The sequence below is a fragment of the Bubalus bubalis genome, chromosome 4 (assembly GCF_019923935.1).
Source record: "Bubalus bubalis isolate 160015118507 breed Murrah chromosome 4, NDDB_SH_1, whole genome shotgun sequence".
Taxonomy (NCBI): Eukaryota; Metazoa; Chordata; class Mammalia; order Artiodactyla; family Bovidae; genus Bubalus; species Bubalus bubalis.
The window spans coordinates 170,264-184,629 of NC_059160.1; the positions used below are offsets into that span (position 1 = coordinate 170,264).

Genomic DNA, 14,366 nt, shown 5'->3' on the forward strand with positions numbered 1-14,366 from the left:
TGTTTTCTTCGTAGTTCCTTTCACAATGTGTAGCTGTCTTGTATGTTTATTATCTGTCTCCTCCCACTGCAACTAGATGCTCCAGGGAGCAGGGATATATCCATCCTTATAGACTGCTGTATCATATAGATTCAATCATATATATGATATACATATATATATCAATCATATATACATATCAAATATATATATATATATATCAGCAATCATACAGATTGCTACAGTTCATGGGGTCGCAGAGTCGGACACTACAGAGCGACTGAACTGAACTTCCTTGCCCGACTGCCCCGGGGGCCAAATGTGTCCACCGAGGGGCGGCCGCCGCCCACGCTGCCCTGTGCGCTCCCAGACCCTGGCGAAGGCCCACCTTGCCTCACGGGAGCGTTCCCGGGTAGCCGCTCTGAAGAGGCCGACCGGCTCCTAGGACGCGCCACTGGCCCACGTGATTCGCCCACGTGACAGGCCGGGCGCCGAGGGCCTGACCGCTCATAGCGCTTCTGATTGGCCCGCGCCATTTCCTGCTTCCGGGTTGCGGTCCAAACAACGTCCTATCTCTCGGCAGCCTGGCCAGGAGAGAGAGGCCATTGGTCGTCCCCTGAGCAGGGGCGGGACATAGCCGTCGGAACGCGCGCCAGGACCAAGGTCTCCTGGAGAGCCGAGCGGCCCCGCCGAGAGCCGACTGGAACCAGGCAACCCGAGTGCGACCCGAGCCGTGCAGGCTGGCCGGAAGCGGAGCCGAGCGCGGCCGGAAGGAGCCGAGCGCGCCCAAAGGGCCTGAGCGGCGACGGGGCGTTGGCCCGGCCGCGCAGGAGCCATGGCGGCCGAGGGGACCGATGTGGTCGGAGGCGGGCCTCTCGGAGGCTGCCTGACCAAGGACAGCTTGCTGCAGGCTAAGTGCCCCGACGCGGCCCCGAGCCGGCGGCGTGGCTCGGCGCGCTCACGAGACGCCGAGCGCCGCGCCTACCAGTGGTGCCGAGAGTACTTGGGCGGGGCCTGGCGCCAGGCGCGGCCGGAGGAGCTGAGGGTTGACCCAGTAAGGTGGGAGGTCAGGGGTCAGCCCCTCCTGTGCGCGCGCCGGGTCGGGCTCGGGCCCTGGGGACCCTCGGCGTTCCTGGGCCGGGGGCGGGCCGGGGGCGCGGGGTGCGGGGTCTGGACGCCGGGCCGGTGAAGCGGACGGCGGGCTGAGCGCGCCCTGCTGTGGGTCTGCAGCGGAGGCCTCAGCAACCTGCTCTTCCGCTGCTCGCTGCCCGACCACCTGCCCAGCGTTGGCGAGGAGCCCCGGGAGGTGCTGCTGCGGCTGTACGGGGCCATCCTGCAGGTGAGGGGCGAGTGAGGGCCGCCGTGGCCTTGGGACCCCTCGCCCAAGTCTGGCAGGTGGTGTGGTCCCCACTGCGCAGTGGAGGACACTAAAGTTCAGGGGTTGAGTATTTTATCCATTATGATACCAATGCCTGCGCTCTGGAGCCCACGCCCACCCCCCCCCCGCCCCGCCCCTGGCGGTGAGTCCCAGCTGTGGTGGGAGGAAAAAGGCGACCCTTGTGTGTGTTAGCGCCCCTTTGCCTTTGGCCCCTTGTGACTGTGTGGTCCCTTCACTGTCCATCTTCCTTCAGGGAGTGGACTCCTTGGTCCTTGAAAGTGTGATGTTCGCCATACTTGCAGAGCGGTCGCTGGGGCCCCAGCTCTACGGAGTCTTTCCAGAGGGCCGGCTGGAACAGTACATCCCAGTACGAGCCCGGCCCTGACCTACCCGAAGCACTTCCTTTCCCCCCCAACCCCTTCCCAGTGTCTGCCTTCACATCCCTCACCCCAGGTAGGGAATTTTCCCCAAGCCCTGACTCCACCCCACCTCCCTTCCCCCACCCTTCCCCCACCTGCCCCAGCCCCTTCACCACCCTGATAGGTTCCTGGGTGCAGAGCCGGCCACTGAAGACACATGAGCTTCGAGATCCAGTGTTGTCTGCAGCCATTGCCACGAAGATGGCCAAGTTCCACGGCATGGAGATGCCTTTCACTAAGGAGCCCCACTGGCTATTCGGGACCATGGAGCGGTGAGTCAGGAGCCTCCTCAGGGCTCCTGCACGTGACTGAACCCCCAAGCTGCCAGTCACTCCTCTGTGCTGCGACTGAATGTATCTGATGCTCTGTCCTCCCCTCCAGTAGTGAAGCCAGTGTCCCACTGTCTAACATGACCTCTTACAGAACAGGCTTCCAAAGATTGCCAGACAAGCCATTCAGTGACAAAACGGGCAGGACAGCCTGGCCGAGGGGAGAGGGGAGGGGTAGTACATTGAGTGTATCCTGTTATTTGGGCTTCAGGTACTTAAAGCAGATCCAGGACCTGCCCCCTACCGGCTTTCCCCAGATGAACCTGCTGGAGATATACAGCTTGAAGGATGAGATGGACAACCTCAGGTGGGGGCAGACAGGACAAGGTAGGGGCAGGGGGCCGGGAGGGGGCCGGACAGAGCACAGGAAGTGTGAGGTGTGGGCACCTAGTGGGGTCCTCCCCAGGATTTGCTGAGGGCTGGAATCAAGGTCTAGCCCACGAGGATCCTTCTGACCCTCCTTTGTCACTCTGGCTCAGGACCCATGCCCCTGTTCCCCTACAGGAAGCTGCTAGACACTACCCCGTCACCAGTGGTGTTTTGCCACAATGATATCCAAGAAGGTAAGAGAAGGCATCTGAGTCTCCCAGCCTCAGGTGAGGGGGGCCAGAGGGCCCTGGAGTGACCAGAATCTCACCACTTTTTTCCTCCAGGGAACATCTTACTGCTCTCAGAGCCTAAAAACACCGACAGCCTCATGCTGGTGGACTTCGAGTACAGCAGTTACAACTACAGGTGAGGGTGAGCAGATGGCCTCCCGTGGGCCTGTTCCCACAGTGCCCTAGAAAGGCTGACCAGGCCTTCATCTCTGCATCCTAGCTGCCTAGGGTATTTGGGGCTTAGTGTCCACCTTATTCCCTCAGGGGCTTTGACATTGGGAACCATTTTTGTGAGTGGGTTTACGATTATACTCACGAGGAGTGGCCTTTCTACAAAGCGCAGCCTGCAAACTACCCCACTGAGGGACAGCAGGTATGTGGGCCAGAAGCTGGGGGAACAGGACCTGGCCTGTACAGGAAAAGGAGGGCAAAGCCTGGAAGGAATGGTGAGGAAGGGTGTTAACTGGGAAATTCTCGCCAGGCTCCCCGTTTCCTGACTCCTGTCTTTTGATCTCAGCTCCATTTTATTCGCCACTACCTGGCGGAGGTAAAGAAAGGTGAGGCCGTCTCCCAGGAGGAGCAGAGGGAACTGGAAGCAGACTTGCTGGTGGAAGCTAATTGGTGAGGGGAGACAGGTGGCAGGGTAGAGCGGGATGCAAAGGAAAGGGAGGCAGCGGCGGGTAGTCACCGGGTTGCAGGTGAGGTGTCAGTGTAGAGTGCGGGCAGGAGGCGACGGTGAGGTCTGAAGCTGGCGGAGAACAGTTTGAGACGGGGAAGAGTCAGGACAGGGTGGCTTAGAGTGACGGGGAGCAGTCAGAGCCTTGGGGCTCGGCCGTCCTGGTGGCGGGGTTCAGGCGGCACCGGGTGTCCTCTGAACACTTCTCCTGCCCTTAGGTATGCCTTGGCATCTCATTTCTTTTGGGGTCTCTGGTCCATCCTTCAGGCATCCATGTCCACTATAGAATTTGGTTACTTGGTAAGTAACCCAGGTACGTGCGATAGATGTGGGGAGGGAGCACATCGGGCACCTCGGGCCCTCTCGGACATCTGTGCGTAGTCAGGTGGCCATGGGCAGACTGAGGGGCTGGGGGTGCTGGGCCCAAGCGTTCTCACCGTCTGGGGACTTTTTCCCTAGGAGTATGCGCAGTCTCGGTTCCAGTTCTACTTCCAGCAGAAGGGCCAGATGACCAGCTTCCACCCCTCGTCCTGACTCCACCTCCGACTCCTTGCATTTCTCCTGGAGCCTCCAGGGCAGGACCTTGGCGGGAGGGGCACAGGGGAGGCCCTGGGGATTGGGCTGAGCCCCACTGAGACTGGGGTTAAGGAGGCTAACCTCGCCCGGACCCCAGGTTCAAGCAGGTTCCCGCCGCAGGCAAGTGGGCAGAAGCCCTGGCGTATGTACCATAAGACAATAAACTCGCTGCATCCCTCACGCCCTGTCCTCGTCCTCCTGGGGTGTTGCGGAAAGTACCCACCAAGAATTGCACACAGATTGACCAAGGACCACTGCAAGGAGCCTCGCTTTCCCCTCCTGAGCAGTACAGCTGTTGGGTGATCTTGGCTTGACGCTGGTCAGGGGCTGTTCTGCCAGTGGGAGCCCTCTGCATCCCCCAGCCCTGACTGCAGCTTAGAAGTGATAAATACCTGGGGGACTTGGGTCGGGTACTGGGGAGTAATGGGTGCAAAGAGGGCCCTGGGGTGGGGCTGCCCCACCCTCAGCACTGGCCATCAGGGGACAGGAGGCACAGCTGACACCCGGGTGACCTTTTCCCTACATTCAGCTATTTTTAGTTCAAATGCCGCCCTCCTCACGTGAGCCCCGTTGGTCCCAGAACTTTGAGCGATCTTCAGCTTGCAGAAACCCGCTCCCCATCCCCACTCCTGATTCTCGTCGTGAGGTGGGGGTAGATTCTGGTTGCCGCCCCGCATCTGTTCTCAACCCAAATTTGGGAGTGGGTGTCAGGTTCCCGGCGAGGGCGGGACTTAGGTGGCCTGCCCTGAAGGACGTGCGGACACGGGCCAGAGCGACTGGCCCCACAATCGAACAGGAGCAAACCCTAGCTGTGAGTGGAGTTGCGGGCTAGCTCGGTCCGCCGACCGGGCCCAGGGCTCTGAGCTCGCATAGGGGTGGGGGGGGGGGGAAGGGGTGGGTGGAGGCTGGTGCCAAGGTCCCACGTGACACGGCTAGGGGTACGCACACCCCGCCTCACTCCAAACCAGACCTACTCCGCTTCCGAGGCCACTCACGCCCACCCCCGAGGCCGCCCTTTGCTGTCCTCGGGGTTTCTGAACTTTTCAAGGCCTTGACCCCCTTGCCGACCACCGCACCATTGTGCGAAAGTTCTGAAGCGGTTGGCGAGGCTGAAGGACCCGACCTGCGGCCAGGGGTTGGGGGAAACCATGACACTACGGGGGCTGGCCCAGGGAGGGTGGTGGGGGCGGGCCAGGAGCGCGGACAATGGCGGGGGCGGAGCCTCGGCTCGGCGGCTGAGCCTGCCCACGCCCCCTCCTGCCGCCTCCCAGGTGCCAAGCAACCCCCAGGATGGCGGAAGCGCACCAGGCTGTGGCCTTCCAGTTCACTGTGACCCCAGAGGGGGTCGACTTCCAGCTCAGTCGGGAGGTGCTGAAACACATCTACCTGTCCGGGATCAGGTCCTGGAAGAAACGCCTGATTCGCATCAAGGTGGGCGCAGGTGGTCCTGGTCTCTATCTCCCAGCAGGTGCAGAATCCAGCCTTCCAGGGAAGCAGAGGCCAGGTGTCAGCTGCTGCCTATTGTCAAGGTCCTCCTCCCCTACCTGGGCTGGCAGCTCTGCTGAGTGACAGGCTCCAGCCCTGCAGAACCCAGAGGGGTGCTCAAAGTGGGGAGGGGAGACAGGAGCAGAAGGTGGTCTTAGGCTACAGTAATCAGTGCAGGTGTGGGAATTTGGAGGAGTAAAAGCGGGCAAAGACCTCATAGGTCTCCGCTCACCCCAGTCCTTCCTGCTCTGTGAGCACGGCCCGTTTCTGCCCACAGAATGGCATCCTCAGGGGCGTGTACCCTGGCAGCCCCACCAGCTGGCTGGTCGTGGTTATGGCAACAGCGGGTTCCTCCTACTACAACGTGGACATTTCCATGGGACTGGTCTATTATATCCAGAGATGGCTTCCTGAGGGGTAAGAAGTAAGGCCATGAGAGAGGGCCGGGCGGGCTCTGAGGCCAAGACTCCTGGGCAGGTGCAGGACACTAGCCACTGGAGGTCACAGGGCAGCCCTCCCTGGAGATGGCCGCCAGCTCAGTCCCTGCTTCTGTGAGTTCGTGTGTGATGCTCTCAGGCGCTCAGATGTGAGTGTATCCAGGGAGTTTTTCCTCCTCTGGTGCCTACCCCAGATGGCTTTATATACATCAGGTCTGCAGAATCAGAATTACCCTGAGGCTGGCCTCAAGTGGACCCCCTGCAGGCCTCTCCTCTTCTCTGACAGGCGTCCCTACCGGACCCCATACACCCGGACGCTTTTCAGCATGGCCATCTTCTCCACGGGGGTCTGGATGATGGGCATCTTCTTCTTTCGCCAAACCCTGAAACTGCTTCTTTCCTACCACGGTTGGATGTTTGAGATGCACGGCCAGACCAGCCACTTGACCAGAGTCTGGGCTGTGAGTGGGGGCCGGTGGAGGGATCCAGGCATCTGGTTTGAGACCACAGGGCCTCACTTTGGGTTCTGAGCTGGAGGTGAAAGCCAGGCAGGGCACTGGTGACTGGTGGGGTGTCCTGGTTCCGAGGGTCTGGGGCAGCTCCTCCAGTGTTTGCTACTTTCCGCTCTTTCCTCCAGCCTCCCCCTCAACATTCTCCACTCTGCATCCTCAGGTCTGTGTCCGCCTTCTGTCTGGCCGACAGCCCATGCTCTACAGCTTCCAGACGTCTCTGCCCAAGCTGCCGGTGCCCAGCGTGCCAGCCACAGTTCATCGGGTGAGGGCCTGGGTCAGGCATCCCAGTGTGCAGGGCAGGCTGCACTCAAAGAACTCACTCAAACGTGAGACTGCCGCCTACAAAGAGTCAGCCTGAGAGGGAGCCATGAGGCTGGGCTTGGAGGAAGGTCAGGACACGAGCGGCTCCTGCTGCCTGGCCCTCACACTGATGATGACTTGCCTGGACAGTATCTAGAATCCGTGGAACACTTGTTGGATGATGAGCAATATTATCGAATGGAGACGCTGGCCAAGGAGTTCGAGGAGAAGACTGCCCCCAGGCTGCAGAAGTACCTGGTACTCAAGTCCTGGTGGGCAACCAACTATGTGAGTTCTACCTCCTGGGCTTACCCTCACCCTCCCTGTGTCCTGGCTGCTCACACCCCACCCGCTGCCCTGACTCTAACCTCCCATCCACCCCCAGGTGAGCGACTGGTGGGAGGAGTACGTCTACCTCCGGGGCAGGAACCCCATCGTGGTCAACAGCAACTACTACGTCATGGTGAGAGCTGGAGCCACACAGGCTGCTCTGTGTTCAGCTCTGTCCCACTCTGGTCTCGGGGCAGAACCTGGAGGACAGCTCAGAGCCACGGCGGTAGTTTCCACGAGCAAGTGGGGGTTCTGGAGTGAGGCCTGAAGCAGAGGGAAGATGGGGGTGTACGACCTACAACAGTCGCCAGGAGGCTGCTTACAGGTGATGGAAATACTAGGGATCCGGAGAACCGAGTCGACCCCGCAGCCTGATGCTGTGCCCCCAGGGCTCCTCAGGCTCACTGCCCTGCCCGGCTCAGGCTCTGTCCCATCCTTCCTTGTTCTCCCACTGGCTTTCCAGCCTTGACTTCCCAGCTGTCCTGACGGCAGGGAACTTCCTTAAGTGCGTCTTAAGTAGATCCAGAGTTGCTTCTCTTAGGGCTCAGGTCCCTAACCTGTCGGTCCCTACCCCGTGAGAGCGGCCCTCCTCCTGCTCCCAGGCCACGGCTGCACAACCCGCCAGGGTTGCCGCCCAGCCACAGGCCTGCTCGCCTTCTCCTTTCCTTCTTCCAAAGCACATTTCAAGTAGGGTGCTGCCATCCCCCTCCTCCACAAAGTTATCTTCCTAGAAACCTATGTGCAGCTTGTCTAGGCCAGAGGTTTTAAGCTGTTCTGTGGTGGCGGAACCTCTTCCTCCAAGAAAAATAAACAAAACGTCAACAGCTACAAGGGGTTTGGAAAAGCAGCTCAGGTCGAAGCCAGGGCAGGGGGTGATACGACCGGTCACGCGTTTCACCTCGGAGAGTACGCAGGATGGACTGGGGAAAGGAGACGAGACGCCCAGACAGAGGGGCCACTGCGCACACGTGTCGCGGCCTCCCTGCAGGCTCTGCTATCTCCCTGTAGGACCTGGTGCTCGTCAAGAACACGGACGTGCAGGCTGCCCGCCTGGGAAATGCTGTCCACGCCATGATCACGTATCGCCGTAAACTGGACCGTGAAGAGATCAAGCCTGTGAGTTGCATTGGGGGTGAGGGCATGACCGGAAGAGGGGCCGCATCTGAGTTCTGCCGGCCCTTCCTCCCAGGTGATGGCGCTGGGCCTCGTGCCCATGTGCTCCTACCAGATGGAGAGGATGTTCAACACCACTCGCATCCCAGGGAAGGACACAGGTACGGGGTCGCAGCCGGGCGCCCGTGCCGGGGCGTGGGTGGAGCCCCTCCCTGCCAGCCGTGGGCCCACCATGCCAGTGCCCTGCTGCCTGCTGCTCCCTGAGCATCCTCAGCGTCTTAGGGTTGTGAAACTGCGAAAGATAGTTTGTGGCCGATAGTAGACACCTACTGTTTACAGGCACGATGCTACTACTGGGACCCTGAGAGGCCAGGACAGAGCCCCTCCCTGCAGGGGCTCCCGGTGCAAGGGAAGAGTCTCCTGCACAAGAGCGACAGGAAGCCTAATGGAGCTCCTCCCTTGAGGAGCCTGTAGAGGAGGAGGGGCGGGCTTGCCCAGGGCCACTGGAGCAGCACCTGCATTTCTGGCTCCAGGGCAGTCTGTGATTTCCTAGAGCTTCAGATTCGTCTTCTGTGAAATGCCTCATGGGATTGTGGTTGGCATTAAGTGAGAGACATGGAAGCTCTGGCTCGATGCCCAAAGGTTGGGGGAAGGCAGGCCAGGCGGAGGTCCTCATGGCCACCTGGTGTGGGGCTGGGGCCTTCGGGGAAGCATGTGGGGCGGGGGACCCCCGCTTCTGCCTGAGTCCACCCTGGCCTCTGCCACAGACGTGCTCCAGCACCTCCCGGACAGCAGGCACGTGGCCGTCTACCACAAGGGCCGATTTTTCAAGGTGTGGCTCTACGAGGGCTCCCGCCTGCTCAAGCCTCGGGACCTGGAGATGCAGTTCCAGAGGATCCTGGACGACCCCTCCCCACCCCAGCCCGGGGAGGAGAGACTGGCAGCCCTCACTGCAGGGGGAAGGTATTGGGCCTGTTGGGGCGCCAGGAGGAGAGGAGTTCGGTCCCACGTGCCACCCTGGAACTCAGGCAGGAGGCCTGACAGAGGGAGGGACGTAGGCCCGGCATGCCCGGTGTTGACCAGGACCTGCCGTCGTCAGGAACGCCGGTGGCAGCAACAGGGAGTCGCTGCTGTGACCTCTAGCTGCTGCTGGCTGGATGGGGGTGTGCAGAGGCTGCAGACACAGGTCCTGGGCAGGGCTCTCATCCTGCAGGGGGCCCCCCCTCACTCTGCCCTTGTGCCCTCAGAGTGGAGTGGGCGCAGGCACGCCAGGCCTTCTTCAGCTCTGGCAAGAACAAGGCTGCCCTGGATGCCATCGAGCGCGCTGCGTTCTTCGTGGCTCTGGACGAGGAGTCTCACCACTATGACCCGGAGGACGAGGCCAGCCTCAGCCTCTACGGCAAGGCCCTGTTGCACGGCAACTGCTACAACAGGTACCACGCCCCGCTCCCCCGAACGCGGGCCCCGCGCTCCCCCCGCCTCCCCCCACTGCCCTTCTCCTCCCGCCACAGGTGGTTCGACAAGTCCTTCACACTCATCTCTTTCAAGAATGGCCAGCTGGGACTCAACACAGAGCACGCGTGGGCAGACGCCCCTATCATAGGGCACCTCTGGGAGGTAACAGGCCCCAGGAGGGGCCCTGCAGGGCGGGCTCGGGGTGGGGTGGCAGGGCAAGGACGGCCTCTCAGCCTGACCTTCCCCTGCAGTTTGTCCTGGGCACCGACTCCTTCCATCTGGGCTACACAGAGACGGGGCACTGTCTGGGCAAACCCAACCCTGTGCTGCCCCCGCCTCAGCGACTCCAGTGGGACATTCCTGAGCAGGTGTGCGGGCCAAGAAGGGGCAGGGGTGGCTGTGTGAGAGTGACAAGGGCCTGAGATGCCCTGCAGGCCTCCCCTTTGTCCCAGCCCCACTCTCAGGGGAAAGGTCCAAGTGTCTCTCATGGTCCAGACCAACTTCAGGGAGAACAAAGATCCCAGGACCATCTGGGGGTTGGAGAAATACGTTAGGTGTGAGCTCATGTCTGGAAAGCACCTGTCAGTGCCCCCTCCCCCCCAGAGCCCAGCGGGGCCTCCGCGCTGACGCCCCCAGCCTGTCTGTGGTGTCTCCTCCTGAGGACATCGAGGCCTGCCCAGCCTTGCCTTCCTCCATTACCAGCCCTCAGGCCTTCTGGACATGACCCCGGAGTCCTGCTGGAGAGCTCTGCCCCCAGCTGACCCCTCCGTGTCTTGGCAGTGCCAGGCGGTCATCGAGAGTTCCTACCAGGTGGCCAAGGCGCTGGCGGACGATGTGGAACTGTACTGCTTCCAGTTCCTGCCCTTTGGCAAAGGCCTCATCAAGAAGTGCCGGACCAGCCCTGACGCCTTCGTGCAGATCGCCCTGCAGCTGGCGCACTTCCGGGTAGGAGCCCCGGGCCGCCGAGCAGGCGGGGTGGCACCCGGGTGCACCCCAAGGTTCACCCTTCTGTGTTCCCCAGGACAGGGGCAAGTTCTGCCTGACCTATGAAGCCTCAATGACTAGAATGTTCCGAGAGGGCCGGACAGAGACAGTGCGCTCCTGCACCCGCGAGTCCACAGCCTTTGTCCAGGCCATGGTGCAGGGGCGCCACCTGGTAAGCCCCCGTGGCCTCGTGCTGGCGACCGCTCGGCCTCTGCAGGTTCAGGGTCAGACCTACTCTTCACGGCCCTGTTTCTGCCCCCAGAACGAAGACCTCCAACGTCTGTTCCGGAAGGCTGCTGAGAAGCACCAGAATATGTACCGCCTGGCCATGACAGGGGCGGGGATTGACAGGCACCTCTTCTGCCTTTATGTGGTCTCCAAGTACCTGGGAGTTGAATCCCCTTTCCTGGCTGAGGTCAGTGTGGACGGGCATGTCTGTCCGCAGGCCCGCTCTCGGGGGCTCTGCCTGCTCCACACCCCGCCCAGGCCTGTGGACTGGCCCCAAGCAGCAGCCTTCCCCTTGGCGAGTGGGTGTTGGCATGAGTGGGGATGGACCGACAAACGTGACATGTCGGGGTGGCAGCACCCATGAGGGAAATGCAGAGGCTCAGGGGGACTGGGGTGTCCGGGCGGAGGGAGCCTTCACTGCCCAGACAGCCACCGAGGCCGTGGCGTGGGATAAGGAGGAACAGCTCGGGGTGCGGGTGGAGGCAGGGGCGGGACAGGCAGGTCCCATGATGGAGGGTTCTGTGCAGATGCTGTGACAGTGGGAACAGACCGGGGACCAGGCCGCAGTCAGGAAGCCCCGCGTCCGTCCCTTCTGCGTCCTCAGCCGGGACAGGCGCTCAGGCACCACTGTCGGCCGGTGTGCAGAGCGTCTGACTGCAGGGCCTCCCTGTCACAGGTGCTCTCAGAACCCTGGCGCCTCTCCACTAGCCAGATCGCTCAATTCCAGATCCGTATGTTCGACCCAAACAAGTACCCCAAACACCTGGGTGCTGGCGGTGGCTTTGGCCCTGTAAGTGCCCTTGAAGGTGGGCAGGTGGGCAGGACTAGGGGACGGGCGTATCATTGGGGAGTGCAGGGACTCAAAGGGGTCAGACCAGAGGCAAGAGCACAGGCCTGGACCTGCCTGGCATGGGAACAGAATGGGTACCTGTCGACCTGTGGGGAGGAAAGTGCATGGGACCTCACCCCTGCTGGAGTGACCCTGCCTGGAGCTGATGCGCCCTCTGAAGGGGGCTTACAGAGAGTCCAGCTCTCCCACTGAGATTCACACAGGCTAGTTGGTCAGGGAGCTGGAGACGCCGTGGAGAGAGGCGGTGCTCTTGAGCCTCCTGAGGGGACGCAAGGTCGTGGGTCCCCTGGTGGGGTCTGCAACCCTGGGGCGCAGAGCTCCTCTGTTTTCCCACGGTTTCCTGGGGGTGGGCCCCTTCCTGTGAATCTTGTCGGCAGAACAAGGATAACATCAGCTTGGCTTTCAGATCTTCAAGGTCAGCTCACCTCTCCTTCTTTACCCTCCACGCTGCCTCAGGTGGCAGATGACGGCTACGGCGTTTCCTACATGATTGCGGGTGAGAACACCATCTTCTTCCACGTCTCCAGCAAGTTCTCCAGCTCGGAGACGGTGAGTCTGCCCTGCTGCTACTCCGCCTGAGGAGGGTCGGCCCAGGGCGCGTCGGGAAGGACCCTTGCTCCTGGGGCCAGGGGGCGGGGGCTCGCCCCCAGGGCATGTCTGGAAGGGTCCTTGCTCGTGGGGCCAGGGGGCAGGGGCTCGCCTGGAGGTTGGTCTGAACTCTTGACTTCCACAGAATGCCCAGCGCTTTGGGAACCAGATCCGCCAAGCTCTGCTAGACATCGCCAATCTTTTCCAAGTTCCCAAGGCTGATGGCTAAGGGCTGGAGAGATGCCAGCTGCCCTTCTGTCCCCACAGAGTGGAGGAGAGGGCCTGTGGTCGGCCTGCAGGCACAGGGGTGGCAGCGCATAGGTGCCCAGGCTCCAAGAACATCTCCGGAAACAAGTGCTCCCCCAGCTGACACTGCTCCCTGAGGGCTCAGGTGGCGGAAGTAGGGCTGGAGGGAATCTTGATTTTTTTTTTTCTTGCTAGATGCTAATAAAAATAAGGCTGTATGGTTCTGTTTTAGCCCTTAAGTACCTGTAGGTTTTTTGGGGGGGTGGGGTACTAGGAGGCCCTTCCCTTGCTCTAGCTCAGGCCAGTGAGGTGGCCAGGGAAGGGCTAGGGCTGGAGACTGTGAGAGGCTTCTGACCTGCTTTAAATATGGGTCTCTGCTGTCCACACCCACATATGCACTTGGAATAAATTCTTGCTTTAGAACCTCCACCCATTCCCTGCTGCCACTGTTTGTGTGCTGGACTTAGGGCCCACCTGCCTCCTCTGCACCTCCCTGGGCGGGAGCACAGCTCTGTGGAGGCCTCGGCATAGGGAGGAGCTGCAGTCCCAGGCCTGAGTCTGGGTGCCAGGTGGTCATGTCTGTGAGGGCGCATAGGATAATCTGGAGCAACAGGCATTCCTTCCTTCAGGCCAGCTTTTTATTAAAATAATATTATGAGTAAACAAAAAAATTAATATGAAAGTATAAGCAGGTACTCAGTTACCATTGCCACAAGCCTGAACAAATCTAGATCTCATTGCTCCGCTAGGTGCTGAGAACCAGATGTGCATTAGAGACAGTCCTCGGCCTTCTCTTATTAGCCAGTGTCTGCTGAGCAGCCACCGTCTCCTTGGCTGCATGCGGGAGACTCTGTGGTGAGCAAGGCACCGCGTGCCCACGAGCATGCTCCACTCGGTGAGGCAGGCATGGGTCCAGGGACAGAGCGGCTGGCAGGGACACCAGGAGGCTTTTGAGTAATCCATTTAGCAGGTGCTTACTGAGCACTCGATGTGCTAAGCACTGGGACACAGCAGTGAGCAGAACCGGCAAAAACAATCCCTCCCTGTGGGGCTTCAGAGTCTAGTGAGGGAGAAAGGCAATAACCAAGAAGAATGAGCAAATTACATAGTAAGGCGGATGGTAATCAGTGCTAAGGAGAAAAATAAGTGAGGGGAGGAACAAGGAAGGGATGGGTGGCAATTTCAGACAGTGTGGCAGAGCCAGGCCTTCCTGAGTGGGGCCATTTGACTCAAACCAGCAGGAGAGGAGGGTGCAATCCATGTATATACCTGAGGGCAGAGTATTTCAGGCCAAGAGGGCGGCAAGAGTCAATGCTTCATGGTGGGAGGAGCCTGCTGGGGTAGAGGAACTGTCCCCGAGGCCTGTGGCTGGCGTTAGGTCAGGGGAGGGGCAACGGGGGCCTCGTAGGCCAGGCTCTAGCTTCTCGTCATGATGTGGGAAGCCACTGGGGTTTGAGCAGAGGATGATATAATCGGTTGTAAATTTTAATGGGATCATTCTGGCTAACCAGAATAATATTAGAACAAAGTAGGGCACAATACTCTGGCCACCTAATGAGAAGAACTGACTCATGGGAAAAGACCCTGATACTGGGAAAGATTGGGGGCAGGAGGAGAAGGGGACGACAGAGGATGAGATGGTTGGATGGCATCACCAACTCAATGGACGTGAGTTTGAGCAAGCTCCTGGTGATGGACAGGGAGGCCTGGCGTGCTGCAGTCCATGGGGTCGCAGAGAGGCGGACACGACTGAGCGACTGAACTGAGCTGAGGGCACGATGAGGATAGAAGCAAGATGTAGCAGTGAGCACTGCTCCAGGTGATGGTGGAGTTGGGAGAAACTAGGGGACTTAAACTAAGGGATGGAGAATCAAGAAACTAG

The 14,366-nt window shown here is 60.4% G+C and overlaps 2 protein-coding genes across 6 annotated transcripts; both read left to right on the plus strand.

The window, feature by feature from the left end:
• Positions 1–565: 565 nt before the first annotated feature.
• On the plus strand, positions 566–4,136 carry CHKB (choline kinase beta). 2 transcript variants are annotated; one of them, XM_025282578.3, is made up of 11 exons: positions 566–1,038; positions 1,210–1,318; positions 1,611–1,724; positions 1,915–2,048; positions 2,317–2,412; positions 2,610–2,668; positions 2,759–2,840; positions 2,969–3,077; positions 3,222–3,325; positions 3,599–3,680; positions 3,840–4,136. In XM_025282578.3, exons 1-11 carry the CDS (start codon positions 815–817, stop codon positions 3,912–3,914), a joined length of 1,188 nt encoding a protein of 395 aa, XP_025138363.1. In that variant the 5' UTR covers positions 566–814; the 3' UTR covers positions 3,915–4,136. The 2 variants fall into 2 exon arrangements, with proteins under 2 accessions (XP_025138363.1, XP_044796622.1); XM_044940687.1 differs by lacking the exons at positions 2,969–3,077; positions 3,222–3,325 and having other exon boundaries at positions 606–1,038.
• Positions 4,137–4,275: 139 nt separating this feature from the next.
• On the plus strand, positions 4,276–12,715 carry CPT1B (carnitine palmitoyltransferase 1B). 4 transcript variants are annotated; one of them, XM_025282574.3, is made up of 19 exons: positions 4,276–4,767; positions 5,228–5,387; positions 5,719–5,858; positions 6,165–6,339; positions 6,551–6,652; positions 6,841–6,978; positions 7,076–7,153; positions 8,029–8,136; positions 8,210–8,294; positions 8,901–9,096; positions 9,381–9,566; positions 9,645–9,750; positions 9,840–9,956; positions 10,369–10,533; positions 10,610–10,744; positions 10,835–10,987; positions 11,477–11,590; positions 12,107–12,199; positions 12,384–12,715. In XM_025282574.3, the coding sequence occupies exons 2-19, from the start codon at positions 5,247–5,249 to the stop codon at positions 12,465–12,467; spliced, it is 2,316 nt and encodes a 771-aa protein (XP_025138359.1). In that variant the 5' UTR covers positions 4,276–4,767; positions 5,228–5,246; the 3' UTR covers positions 12,468–12,715. The 4 variants fall into 4 exon arrangements, with proteins under 4 accessions (XP_025138359.1, XP_044796619.1, XP_044796620.1 ...); XM_044940684.2 differs by having other exon boundaries at positions 4,276–4,602; XM_044940685.2 differs by lacking the exon at positions 11,477–11,590.
• Positions 12,716–14,366: the final 1,651 nt, after the last annotated feature.

Excerpts from the sequence above, each read along its gene's own strand:
- CHKB (XM_025282578.3), top strand. The coding sequence starts at position 815 with ATGGCGGCCGAGGGGACCGATGTGGTCGGAGGCGGGCCTCTCGGAGGC. Across the intron at positions 1,319-1,610 it reads TGTACGGGGCCATCCTGCAG|GGAGTGGACTCCTTGGTCCT; the intron begins GTGAGGGGCGAG and ends ATCTTCCTTCAG. Across the intron at positions 2,413-2,609 it reads GATGAGATGGACAACCTCAG|GAAGCTGCTAGACACTACCC; the intron begins GTGGGGGCAGAC and ends GTTCCCCTACAG.
- CPT1B (XM_025282574.3), top strand. The coding sequence starts at position 5,247 with ATGGCGGAAGCGCACCAGGCTGTGGCCTTCCAGTTCACTGTGACCCCA. Across the intron at positions 6,653-6,840 it reads TGCCAGCCACAGTTCATCGG|TATCTAGAATCCGTGGAACA; the intron begins GTGAGGGCCTGG and ends TTGCCTGGACAG. Across the intron at positions 10,988-11,476 it reads AATCCCCTTTCCTGGCTGAG|GTGCTCTCAGAACCCTGGCG; the intron begins GTCAGTGTGGAC and ends TCCCTGTCACAG.